Raw genomic sequence first — 14410 nt, forward strand, 5'->3', positions numbered from 1 at the left:
AAAGTAATAAATGTTATTTGCAGTTAACAATTTTCTTTTTTCTTTATTACAATATTTATGGCAAGACTAGGTATTGTGCACAATCTGATTTGTGAATCAACACTAAAACGCCTCAAGTAGATCACGCTGGAAGGAGTGCCCGAAACTTAAACCACCTGATTATTTGAATAATCGATTTACTAGATGAAGTCAATGTATATATAAATTTTGATTTATTTATACTTACTAAAATTATCGCCTTGTATTGTGGACTATATATTCCCTATTCTGGTATGGAATGAAGGGTAAGTGTCGCGTTTTTAATAAAAAAATTATATACATAGGGCCACGGGGCATATAAGTGAAGTCCCGTGTCCCCTATTGGGGTATGGGGCAGATGATGTACATCCGTTTCACTGATCGATTTTCTTTAGGGACAAGTAGGCGATCAGCCTTCTGTGTCCTGCCAGACCGAGACATTTTTTTTTTGTGCGTCCCCACCGGGAATCGAACCCCTCGGTTCTACGCTCACGCGTTAACCACTGTACCAAGGGGGCGGCCACGGGGCATACACGTGTCAAATTCGTTCGCGCAATTGGATTACGCGAAACAAAACACGAAATGACAGGTATTCGTTAATTGATCGTATGTTAACATGGAATTGCTAAATCGAAATGAATGCTATTTGGAAAAAGAAGCGTAAGGACGTCAGAGACCGCGAAAATTAGTGTCCATGTTTATCTGATCCAAATGTTATATTGCTTCCGGAAAATATAGTGACGTGGTATTGATATTATTGTGATTTTTTTAACCAACATAAAAAAAGGAGATTCTATATTCCACTGCACATGTTTTTAAGTATGTTAACCGATTTCCATGCCAATCATAGACTGATTTTGAATTGTTTTGAAAATCGAAATTTTACGGGAGTAAAGGAATGGACTGGGAAGGGGGAGCACATGGATATGGGCCTCCAGTTACCCCACTCACCAATCGAATAACTGTGTTACTATTCCATGGTGTTCCACGCCGATCTTCTATGGGGGTGCGGTATATCCCCGGTGCTAGCTGGTCCTAGTAGTCAAGCTCAATTCGTGGCGAAGCGAGCTCGACTACCACATACCAAAACTTGATCACATGCTTGATCACATGTTGGAACGAAATTCCTTATCGCGCGTTGTGAAAGGGGGCTAGACAGAAAAAATTCTCACGAAAAGCTTTTTGCTATAGGTAAGCCATTGTACGCTGTGAGGCGTGCGCATGTTTCTCTGTCTGTTTCTCTCTCTCTCTCTCTCTTATAGAAACGAAAGGAACTTCGTTCTAACCGGGTGTCCCTTGACACCTCTCAACTTATTTATTGTATGTATGTATTATATTATGCCCTATAAAACATCGGTCAACATCCTGACCAGGACGCGGTCACGTCCGTGATCACGAACCGCGCGTTCTGGCAGCACGGGCGGCTGTACATCGAGCCGTGCATGCGCCAGAGCGGCTGCCGCGCGTGCCCCGCCAACCTGTGCAAGTCGCGTGCGCTCGCGCAGTGGTGTGCTACCCGCCACTACACCAGGCTGGTGTACGCCGGCGACGGCAGGAACGACTTCTGTCCCGCCACCAGCTTGCCCTCTGACGTGCGTGCTCCTGATGTTTATGTCCGCCTGGTGTCTTGTGTGTCTTTGTGTTTTGCTTGCTGTGTTTGTAACCCATAAGGGGTCCTCTATACATTACGACACATGTTATAGGGAAGGGGGGGGAGAGTATCCATACTGTACGCACCGCACTGTTATGCCTATACCGTACCGAAGAACCGAAATGTGGCTTAGTGCGACAGAGTGCATTTTTTACTTAGATTTTTAAAAATACCTTTTTAAAATTGAAAATGTGCGACGTCACGTCATGGGGGAGGGGCTACTTAGAATGTTACAGCCTGAGATGAGCCCTGCTCATGAGGGTTCATAAAAAGCTAAAGTTCGTGTGACGTAATTTATGGATGGCCCCTAAATAACTTAACTGTGAAAACTGGTTTCCGCGCTGGAGATAAATGGTAAAACTATGTTGTGACAATTCAGAAATGCTTCTAGAAGAAGTCTAATCGATTTATATGTATGAATATGAGTTTTTGAATTATTTAGTAAGTCTCGTGTGACCATTTATCTGTATGATATTTTATAATGGTAAGCTATCACCACCGCCCATGAACTTTTATGGTAGTTTTATGATAGATAGGTAGTGTTCTGCGAATGCGCTCCTTTAAGGGGTAGGGAATGAGGAGAGAATTGACGGCTGGAAAAAGGAATGAACTGGAGAGGGGAAAGGAAGCGTACAATATTGAGAAATTTTGAAAGAATAGAAAAAATTGATCACGAGGGGCGAACTCGCGTCTTTTTGCCATACCGTAGCAACGCCTAGCCAATCGGCCACCCGTGATCCCGCCACAGTAATCGAATTTTTTCTACTCTTTCGGTTTTATGTGCCTTTGGACACCCCATTTTAATGGGGTGTCCATTTCAATGTTATAAAAATTTAATTTAATTTAACAAAGGTCGCGTTCCATCGATACAATATTGTAATCATTGATATAGTTTCATATTCATTGTGATAGTTCTTGGTCATCTCAATAGATGGCGTGGGGTGTCCCTTACTTGTATTATACCTTCATTTTATTATCAGCATAGATTCTGGTACAATGAGTAATATTTATAAAAAAAATATCCAATTTTTTTTTGTTAAAATGGGATTTCGTAGTATTTTTTCTGATCATGTAATACTCATATGATAAACGATTATAATTTTATTACAGGCAATAGTGTTCCCACGCAAGGGTTACCCGCTCGATGACCTAATTAAGAAGACGCTGGCAACACCAGAGCCGAAGGTGAAAGCGAAAGTAGTCCCGTGGGTCGATGGGTTCGCTATATTGGCCGAACTATTCCCAACTAGCTAAATTATAGATTAAATATATGTTTTACACGTTTTTTATTTATTTGATGTATGTGGCAACGTTTTTTTATTGAATTAAATTAATGTAAACGTGAATGTAAAAATAACATTCGTTGTGGAAATAAAATATGTTATTTAATATTTATAATTGATTTAATACTACTAAGGACTGCTAAATTCGGATGATATAACCTTTTCTGTAGTACGATTCGCTATCAGTACTTTTAATTTAATTATCTATACAGTCGATTAACGAACGAGCCCGAGCTGCATACGTCATGTTTTTAGCAGCTCGGGACACTATGTAGGGGCTGCCTCGAGCATCTTTTTATGTCGATTTCATCCTTATTGAATTATTTACTATTCTAGAGTGATAACTGCTACATTTCCTGAATTTTAAAATTAAATTAAAAACCTTTTTTTATTCAAAAAAAACGTTGCAACAAAGTGGGCTGTGTCGTAGTTATGTTGCAGGAATGTGATAGACACTAGGTTTATTGAATAAGAAATGTCTTCGATGTTAATTTATTATCCAGCACGATTAAAATATCTAACAGCCAATTCGAACTTACGATTTTGCCGCCTGCATCTATGTATGTATGAACATTACATATTTACGAAATGGCGGCAAATAGAATGTAATGTTTCTTTAGTAAAATATTTTTAACAACTTAAGTTTTCAGTTTGACAGTCGTCATGGTTTCCGATGCTAACTTTATAATGTGATTATAGGTAATTATTATTTATGCATAGCATAAAAATCTTAAAAGTATTAATAACTATTGTTAGGTTATTTATCGTTACGATCCGCCCACTTTAAAATTACAGTATTATTTAATAAATCAATCGTGAACAGATCTATTGAATGGCTATAGTTTCTAAGAGTAAGATTTTTTTTTTATCTCCGATGTATTTTCATTAGGACAAAGCACTAAATTTAACTTGATATAAATTAAATACAGGATTTTAGTTCCTCGAGCAACCGCTAGAGGCGCTGTTTCACATATTGAAACAAATTTAAAGTTTTCATATAATAAAAGTTTGCCATGGATTATTTTATAGTTCGTTATTCAATGAATGTTTCTCAGTATTCCTTATAAAATTATTTTCCCTAACACCACTGTTATGGTTATATTATGCGCGTAGATTTTTTTTATATAATTTAAATGAGCGATTTGTTGATATTTTTTTGTAAGGTTCACTGCGCACAAAATATCTGCACTGCTGATGTTTAATTATTGTGATGTTATTTTAAATAAAAAAATAATCTGCATTAAACAATGTACTTTTATTTTCTACTTTGAACTAGCGACCCGCCGCGGCTCCGCACGGGTGCAATAATACATGATAATATACAAATAAACCTTCCTCTTGACTCAATTTATTAATAAAAAATCCTTCAAAATTTGTTGCGTAGTTACGTACAGCATCACACGCACACACAGCGCCACACGCACACATGTGTAAATATCATTGCTCAGAAATTTGAATGCGCGTTTTCCTAAAAATGTATTGAACGTTTTAAAAAAATAATTCACTATTAAATTACTTTGTTGCTTGAAGAACAAGTTGGCACAAATCAGAATGTTTTTTTCATATATGAGCGTGATTTTAAATCGTTACAAGATAATAATAATAATACAACTTTATTTAGTAGGTTTTAACATTATTGTAACAGTGTATTAGGGCGAAGAGGTATATTTAGTTCAAATTAGAGCTATACCAAAGTATATCAAAGTAAAGCTTTTATTGCTGCAGTGGATCATATAAATATATATATTTTATATGTGGGAATCGTACACGCTTCGGCACGACTTGGGCCAGCTCGCAGCGGGGAAGTACCGCACACCCACAGATCAGCGTAAAATTTTAGCATGTTACTGTTTCGTACGGTGAGTGGGGGAGCCGGAGGCCCGTTTCCTTTTCCTCACCCGTCCTAGTCCATTCCTTCTTTCCAGTCGTTAATCCTTTCCTATTCCCTTACCCCATAAAAGCGGGCAGCGCATTCACAGAGGTACTACCTTTGCGAATGTTTATGGGCGGTGGTGATCGCTTACCATCAGGTGAACCACCAGCTCAGTTGCCCGTATTTCCCTGACGGATATAATTCCTTAAAACCTTCTAGGGAAGCGCGCTCCGTCTTAGACTACATCTACGCTTACCAGCAGGCGAGATGTTAGTCAAACGCTTCCCTATCACACATAAACTAGAAGAAAATATTATGGCATTAAACAAAAAAAAAAGCTTTTAGCGCGTATAGCACTTGTATACATATATACAGACTTACGCGGGTGAAACCGCGGAGCGCAGCTAGTATTATATAGTAGGAAGTTCAATCAACACAAAGTCATCACCCCTGTAAGTATGTATGAATAATTACAGAGAATTATTTTATTGAATGGAAGAGGCTGATGCTTGGAAAATGAAGATCTATTGAAATTACATATTATCTTTTTTTAGAATAGTAATGGCTTCGTTTGCACGAAAATAAAACAAAATAACGGTTTGAATGTTTTATTTAAATAAATACGCTATGTACAATTATACAAATACTTAATGATATGATATGAAAAACCAGCCGCTTAAAAAAAAACTTCAAAATATTAATTTTCAAACTTACAATTGGAATAAATAGAAGATAATGATGCATAAATGTTTAATTATACAAGCTTACCTAGTCAATTACGCATTTAATACTGCAACTAGGATTTTGGCAACTTCCGTTTATTATCTATGGTTTTACGGTATTTCTCCTAATTATTCTTTTATTGTCTTAAATATTAGAAAACGCCATTTTATATTGTCGATTATGCTTTGTATCCGTAACCCTAAGTTATATGCTTATAATAAATTATACTGTAACGATTATTTGTTTTGTAAATAAATAAATATATAAGTACGAGTTATTTATTGCTTGAAAAATATTTACAATAAAATTATATACACAATTCATCCACATATACACGATTCGAATAAGGAGTTACAAGTGACAAAACGTATCCTTACCGATTTAAGTTAGATATAAAAGTCATCAATATATGATTTTTTTTTTATTTAATTGTACACGGTTGAGCCAATTCGGCAACAACATAACAAGCTTTAGAAGATTAAATGGTGTATCATCATCATCAGCCCATATATGTTCCCACTGCTGGGACACAGTCCTCCTATGAGGGTTCAGGCCATAATCCACCACGCTGGCCAAGTGCGGGTTGGCAGATGTCACATGTTGTCGAACTTTTTTGATTCTTGGACATGGCAGTTTCCTCACGATGTTTTCCTTCACCGTTTCGAGCAGTGGTGATGTTATCTAAACGCGCAGATAAATTGAAAAATCAATTTATTTCCTGCACGCTCGCTCGGTCTCGAACCCGGACTTATCGATTTTGAAGTCCGAGATTCTCACCACTGAGCCACCACTGCTAAATGGTGTATACATTCTCATAACTTAGTGGTATTTATATTTCAAGACATTTGTAATTAACAGTTCATGAAAACGTACTCCCCGACTCACCACGCATTATAATTAGCATAAAATAATTATTGTAAATGTTCAAATAGAAAAATGTTTCTAGGTTATTCGAAGTAAATTTATAAATCTTTAACTTCGAATATTTTTTGTACTTTTTAGTTCGTTAGGTTAGGTAAATAAGTTATTTATCTAAAAAAAATTACGTTTTCTTAAGTTGTATTTGACTTGTATCCGTGATGACTTAATAATAATAAACTTATCTAATATGTTGATTCATATACATAAGGAATGAAATCGTTCCTAGAACAGATCCTTGGAGTACACCTAGTTTTATAAATACTATTTACATTAATCTTATATATAGTTATTGTTAACATTTTTATATGCTTTGTGATTACATAATATACTTACACAGGCTTTTCCTGTAATTACTTTTCCAAAAATCTGATTTCAAAAATCAATTTTTAAATTGATGAATTGCCCACAGTACATTATAAATTCAAAATTCTTCAAGGGGACTACAGAAGCTAAATGTTTATAATGATTCGAGTATATTATCTTCAATAGATATAAACAGGAAAATATGATATTCTTCAGGGTCCATGCTGAATAGACAGTATGTTGATAAGATAATGCTACAAATTTGAAACGATAGAATAAATCACATATATACTTCTAAACATTTACCGATTACATTTAACGATTAAAACCAAACAGCTATCATTCTGATTTTTTCTCTACTTATGCTTCAAGCAACACGTAATGTAATATTATTTTTTTTAGTAAACTCAATAGATTTTTAATAAATCGCGTATCTTATTTCTGAACGATGATACGCACGCATGTGTGCGTGCCGCCCTGCGTGCCAACAAAGTCGAGACCGCTGATTCGTTGGTTGTACGTGTGCGTGCGTAATGCAACCTCACGTAGTCCCCTTAACTGGATTATATATTCATTAATATACAAGATTTGATTTGATCTGTTTAATTTAAAGAAAAGGAAGCTACATTACATTTTATTTACATCTATATGAATATAGTCTTAAATACTTAAATTAATAGAAACTACTCTACAAAAATAAATTATTGTACACTTGAAATTTGATCGATTTATTATCTTCAATATACACAAAAGTTCAATGTGTGATCTGTCTGAAAACATCACAGAACAACGTATCGCACAATCAGGACAACTCCACATCCGTGAAACTCTGCAGCGGATCTGAGAACTCATTCGTCTTATCGTTACTTCTGTCATCATTAATTACATTATCGTTAATGACATTTTTATCATTAACATCATTTAAATTTGAATACGTTTCCGAATCGTTATTTTCATTAACGTCATTGTCATCATTGACCCTGTCAGTCGTGTCTTGCTCGTAGCCGTTGAAACTCTCTTTCTCACTCTCTTTCTCGCTGTCTTTCTTATCTGTGTCCAGATCACTGTCGATCTCACTATTGTCAAAGTCATTTTCTGTTAATGGACACTTCGATGGCGACAAATTCTGCACAGCAGTTTTGGAGACGGTTTTGAACAGTTCGCTTATATCAGTGTCGTTGGATAGTTTGAGGGCCGCCTCCCAGCCCATGAGCGACTGTGAGTGTATCGCCACTTGCCGGTCGGCCAAGTCTAGTAAGAGCGACTTGATTTCCGCACGCGTTTTCGGTATCCAATCTGATAATTCAGATCTTAACGCTTCTGAGGCCTGTTCTAGTCTGAAAAAAGATTATGTGATATTGTGACTACATGTATCGATTTTTAAGTAATTAATCTGAGGTATAAGAACTTAACAGCTTGATAATATTAGACAATTATTGTAAATTTGGACTTTCACTGATGACGTCAACGAGATAGTCTGTAGGGGAAACTAATATAGACAGAAGACGATAGTAAAAATTAAAAAATATATACATTTAACATTTAGTTTTATAGCTTTGAAATGATTTATAAATGAGAAATTTTGAAAGAATAGAAAAAAATGTAATCATGTTGATATAAAATACCTGTTATGACATTCATCTGACGGGTTGGTGCCAGAGACGTACGCAGCTGAAAACGAAATTTATCTGATTAACTGAATGAAGGGTTTTAAGAATTTGCAATTTATAAGATGACCAAAGTAAATTTCCCACATGTTCTCAATATCGTCCAGTTATCCATTTTTACTTTGGGCTACATACTCAGTTATTAAAAGCAGTAGTGGCGTAGTGGTTAGAACCTCGGACTTCAAAATCGATAAGTCGGGGTTCGAAACCGGGCGAGCGTGCAGGAAATAAATTTATTTTTCAATGTGGATATCATCACCACTGTTTAAGACGGTGAAGGAAAACATCGTGAGGAAAGCGGCATGTCCAAGAATCAATACCGATAAATTGAATCGATCAATGATCATTCCATTATAACTACTGTGATTAACCAGCTTCTTCACATGAACAGCGGCCGGGCATGTAGCCAGTCTGCCCCCCCCCCCCCCCCCTCACTCACCGTGCAGCGCGTCCCTCGCACGTATCTTGTCGAGGTGCGCGCGCGCGTAGGCGGCGAGCAGCGGCAGCACGGCGCGGTGGCGCAGCGGGGCGCGCGCCCGCGCCGCCGCCGCCGCGCCGCCGCCCGCGCCCAGCGCCCGCACGGCGCCCGCCGCCCGCGCCCACCCCGCGCCCCCCGCGCCCCCGGCGCCCCCCGCACACCCCGCGCCCCCCACACCGCACACCGCCCACGCGTCGCACGCGCGCCGCAAACTGCGAGAGCAAAGTACCACCATCTTGATTGGGCGATCGGGTCAATCCTTCGCATCGAATAGTGTAGCCACGCCCGCGATTTGTGAATGTGGACTATTTAGAAATTAAAAACGCTTTAACGGATTTTAAAATACGCGATTTATTCATTATATTATTAACCCGACGTTTCGAACACTTTACATGTCCACGCTCGAAACGTCGGGTTAATAATATAATGAATAAATCGCGTTTAAAATCCGTTAAAAAGTTTTTTAATTTCTAAATGTATAATACTCGCGTAAAATCAAACACAAGAAACTATTATAAAACTTGTATTTCCGCTTACTCCGTTTCGCCCTAATCATTTGTCGTCGAATCAAATCATCGTTATCAAGGATGTTTCCTTCCCTACCATTTCCACACCACAAGGCGATATGTCATACGCCGCGGACTGATGTTAGGAATAAATATTTATGGAAACTTCATCGATAGAAAACTTTTCCCTGTATGCAACTGTAAATATTGTATTTAATATCTCCAAAAGCCATGATCCGTCGCGATGCGTCAAATCTTAAACATACTATCTCGTTTTAACGCAATCTAATCATTTACATATTAAAAACAAAAATGGACCAAAAATAGATCCCTGTGGAACAACAATGTTATTCGATGCGCCGCACGATTTTTCCCTTTGTAAAAATAGACTTTTTATCCCATTGATGAATTTTTTAAAGCAATAATAATACGTTAAACAAATTGATTAATTGCACATAAACTGTATTTTTACAGAAAAATGTTCAATAGAATGTTCTAGAAAAGCAAATGCTTCAAATAAATCCCATTGAGTGGAAAACAACTTCGCCCATTCATAAATATCGCTAATAAGGATAAAATTCGATACGTTAACTAGTTAGTAATATCTAGTATACATAAATAAGATCTTACCGTATTATCTATCATATATATCACCATATATATTATCTTAACGTATCTTACGGTAACCTAAATATATATAATAATAAGTCAATCGATAAAAACCCTCATTATTGTGTCCTATCCGTAATATATATTCTAACTCAGTATTCAATTTATTTTCACGCTAAAACTTCCCAACTGATATGAATAAAATAAGGTACAAAGATAGTTCGAGACCCGAGAAAAGACATGTATAGAAAAAAAAAGGATGTGTGTAACAGGCGAAAAAAGACATAGGATAGATTTCCCCCGGAAATTCCACGCGGAAGTATGCGGAAAAGAACCCGCATCCCGGAAATTGCCCAATAAACTCACCTCGAGTACTCGTTGCTGAGCGAAACGGAGCCCTTGTACAGCTTGTTGGTGAGCGTGCACAGAGTGGTCAGCTTGTGCTGCAGAGACTGCATGTAGTCGGCCGCCGCCGTGAACTCTGGATCTCTTACTCTGTGGAGGCGCGGAGCTTTGCTGATTTTTTTGTTGTAAATTTCTTCTTTTAACTAAATTATCTTTTCATAATGTGTTTTGAATACATTTGTATCTTATATTACTTAATGATAAATTAAAAAATTCTAAATTCAAAGTCACACACAGTTCAGTCAGTCAGTATATTAAGAATGTTGTGGACGCCTACAGACCAACTATCCTAATAAATAAAATAAAATAAAAATATTGTGTAACACTGGCTGCGTCCCGCGGTTGTGCCCGCCTGCAAAAACGTTTTTCCTTGTAATACCACGTCCGCTTGGGTATATCGTAATAAAAGTAACCAGTGAAAGTCTCATAAAAATCGACAGAGCCGTTCCAGGGATTAGCAGTGTGTAGAATTGCAATACCATTCTCATTACGATCAAACTAATATTAAATACCCCCCCCCCCCCATTTTTTGATATCTACCACATATAAAATACTAGCTGCGCCCCGCGCTTTCACCCGCGTAAGTCGGTATCCCGTAGGAATATCGGGATAAAAAGTTGCCTTTATGTTATTCCAGTTGTCCAGCTGTCTACGTAATAATTTCATTGCAATCGGTTCAGTAGTTTTTGCGTGGAAAAGCAACAAACACACACACATTCTTAGAAACTTTCGCATTTATAATATTAGTAGGACTAATAGGATAGTATGATAGGATTATAGTATCCTGCTAGGATAGTAGGATGCTTACCTAGCTCCATTATTGCTTTTCGCTTCACTGCTCCCGTAGAGGGCGCTGCTGAGGCCCCACAAATTCAATGCGCTGTTTTCGCTTTTAAACACCTGCAACATTAGAAGAAGTCTAAATAACTTTAAGTTAACAACAGTTTACCACTTAGAACATTTGTCCTAAACCAAGAAAATAAAACTGCATCAACATACAAACAAACAAACAAAAAATCTAAATAAATTAGACAAGCGCTAGGTACATGGTAATCTAGACATATACCTAACCATAGACGCACACAACTTATAGCAGCGCTTTTTCGCAGTCGGTTAGAGTCTCACCTTATCGAAATCTTCATCAGGAGTGATGAGGAACAGCTTGAAGTCCTCACAGTGCGTCAGTATCGGATGTTTCGCGATTCGTTCTGAAATTATAGTTCAGGCAAGCGGTTCGTGAGTCACCCTGTATATTACACGCATTGATAAATATCGTATGAAATATAATAAACTAGCTGCGCCCCGCGGTTTCACCAGCGTAAGTCTGTATCCCGTAGGAATGTCGGGATAAAAAGTTGCCTATATGTTATTCCAGTTGTCCAGCTGTCTACGTACCAAATTTCATTGCAATCGGTTCAGTAGTTTTTGCATGAAAGAGCAACAAACACACACACACACACACACACATCCTTACAAACTTTCGCATGTATAATATTAGTAGGAAGTAGGCTGAAAAGTATAACTCTAAAGTCTTTAACAACAAATTCAACAGAATTCAAAACGTGATCAATTAAACTAAACAATGTAATAAACTGAACGATTCATCACGTTGAAATTGAAAATTGATAAATTTTCAACCGACTTTTAAAAACGAAAAGGGGGAGGTTCCATGTTCGTCTATACGCATTTAAAAAAACTAACCTTCATATTGTCAGATCAAATATAACTGGGACCACGCGGGGGGCGCCATCTTACTAGTTTTATTTTTTTTCTCGACCGCACGTCTTTGCAAAGGTGCACAATAAAGAGTTTTGATAGATTTGATTGATTGATTGAAAAAAGCTAAGAGAACGAATGAACAAGAACGAATGAAACCCCCTTGTAAAGAAACAATACACTATTGCTTTGATTGTCGAAGTGGGCTCACTGAAAGCTGGTGCTGCTGTGTATCCACGTCAGTTTTAATGTTCCCTTATATACTGGACGTTGACCGAGTCTTTATTAATAAAGAGAAATAGAAGCAGAAGAGTTTATTGTTTTCATGCACGGACTCCATTTTGTCGCATGTATCTATTTTTAAATTATCATTGCCTATTGTCTTTTTTTTTCTATTGGTTTAACTTGTAACTAAAACTTATTCTTATTGTGCGTCAGGCCTAGAAAATAAACGTCTTTTCTTTCAATCTCTCTTTCTTTCATTGTCTTTATTTTTTTTCTATGCCATTAAAATAAAAGTCTATTCTTTCTATCTTTCTTTCTTTCTTTCTTTCTTTAAACACGAGCGAGGCAATGCCAAGGTCACCCATGAAGGCGTCGAGCGCCATCGCGCGGACGGCGACGAAGGTCGGCGAGTAGCGGTCGAGCTGCTGGCGCGCGGAGTGCAGCGGCGGCAGCGGCGGCGCCGCCACCAGCGGCTGCCGCGCGCTCAGCCGCTTGTGCAGCACCTGCGGCGTGCCGAAACGTACCCACCGTACTTTTAGCGCTCTCGTTAGTTGGAGATAGCTGATAGACCGTGATCAGTTGTTGGACTTAGTGAGAGCTAGAAGGAGATATGGGACACCCTTGTTTTCTTGTGAATATTTTCTGTTTTTAGTTAGAGCTAGAGGGAGATGTTACACATCTTAATTTATTAAGAAATTTTATTTTCTTTAGAAAGAACTAGAGGGACATGTTGGACATCCTTAGTAAGATCTAGAAGTTTAGATCTTTTTCTGTTTTTAGTTAGAGCTAGCGGGAGATATTGGACACTATAAATTTTTTTTTTTAAGAAAATTTACTATTTTTTTAGCAAGAACTTGAGGGACATGTTGAACACCATCATTTTTTAAAAAACATTTATAATTAATATGTCACTAATTTATTCAAACTCAAAATAAAAGTCAATTAATTAAGATATATTGCCTTCAAATACATAATTGAATATATAATACAATAACCACTAGTTCGGAGAGCATGCTCACCTAAAGAGCACGGATATAGCAGTAGATACAAACGCACCTTAAAGTGGTTAAACCGTCGTCTGACGTACGGCGGCGTCGGCCACCGTGCGCACACGCAGCGCACCCGGTACGTGACGTACGTCTCCAGTGTCGACAGTTGCTTCATAGGTGCGTCCACCTGACGTGGAAATAAAAAAATAAAATACGCAATTGAATGTTTTCATACTTAAAAGAGGGGGAGGGTAGGTTTATAAAGAACTCCCAAAATTCGTCGGGTATATCCTGGGAAGGGGGGGTATATATAAGGTTTCATGTGTAATCGTATGCAGATTTATTAATTTCATGCCAAAATCAATCAATCAATAAATGCCTTAACGTTTTTGGTTGTTTGTTTGGTTGGCATTAATAAATTAATTGGTGTGGTTTGGTTAAAAAACATATACCGCACCTTAACAGCTATATCCAGCCCCGGCTCCATAATAAGCGGTGACCCCTCCCTGTCGTCTGCCACGCTGCACATCTCCGTATCTGTGGTGTCTACATCATTCAGATCCAGCACAGCTGAACTGGTCTCGCTCGCCATTTTACTGCATAGTATGTAACGCAAAGTATTAGTAAAATTTCATGGAATTTTATTCTAAAAGGGTTGTGAAATTCCATCAGTTTTGTTAGTTCTTTACAACTTTATTAAAATTTTTAATATTGTCTTATTGATATAACTTTAACTATAATAGTAATAAATATTATATTAATGTGAGTAGACATAGGATACCTAACCATATTTAGGGGCATATTCTGACCTCTAAATAAAACAGTGAAGTTAAAACGGAACAGTTAAGTTGATAATAAAAATAATTTATATAATATGTATGTTCTCAACTGAAATTCATGGCAAACTTTAACAGCAGGTAATTTGAAGAATGATTGTACAATTAAATATGATTAATGGCACTGCCCCTACTTACTATGCATAATATTAAAGGAAATGATATCATATATTCAGTGAAGTTGTTTTAAAATTATTAGTTCATACA

The 14410-nt window shown here is 37.4% G+C and overlaps 2 protein-coding genes across 2 annotated transcripts in view; one reads left to right on the forward strand and one right to left on the reverse strand.

Annotated features, from left to right (window-relative positions):
• The window catches only part of LOC119839032 (pyridoxal phosphate phosphatase PHOSPHO2-like), an 8379-nt gene extending 5334 nt beyond the window's left edge, over positions 1-3045 (forward strand). The window contains exons 3-4 of the mRNA XM_038365203.1: positions 1392-1610; positions 2780-3045. Coding sequence (XP_038221131.1) covers positions 1392-1610; positions 2780-2923 — 363 coding nt within the window. The 3' untranslated portion in view covers positions 2924-3045. The remainder of the gene's footprint in view (positions 1-1391; positions 1611-2779) is intronic.
• Positions 3046-7045: 4000 nt separating this feature from the next.
• The window catches only part of LOC119839002 (sorting nexin-30-like), an 8916-nt gene continuing 1551 nt past the window's right edge, over positions 7046-14410 (reverse strand). Inside the window, exons 2-10 of the mRNA XM_038365170.1 lie at positions 13825-13963; positions 13435-13554; positions 12740-12881; positions 11563-11645; positions 11246-11337; positions 10399-10527; positions 8879-9129; positions 8398-8443; positions 7046-8109 (exon numbers count right to left, since the gene is read on the reverse strand). Coding sequence (XP_038221098.1) covers positions 7575-8109; positions 8398-8443; positions 8879-9129; positions 10399-10527; positions 11246-11337; positions 11563-11645; positions 12740-12881; positions 13435-13554; positions 13825-13959 — 1533 coding nt within the window. The 5' untranslated portion in view covers positions 13960-13963 and the 3' untranslated portion in view covers positions 7046-7574. The remainder of the gene's footprint in view (positions 8110-8397; positions 8444-8878; positions 9130-10398; positions 10528-11245; positions 11338-11562; positions 11646-12739; positions 12882-13434; positions 13555-13824; positions 13964-14410) is intronic.

This window comes from Zerene cesonia, unplaced genomic scaffold (assembly GCF_012273895.1).
Source record: "Zerene cesonia ecotype Mississippi unplaced genomic scaffold, Zerene_cesonia_1.1 Zces_u007, whole genome shotgun sequence".
Taxonomy (NCBI): Eukaryota; Metazoa; Arthropoda; class Insecta; order Lepidoptera; family Pieridae; genus Zerene; species Zerene cesonia.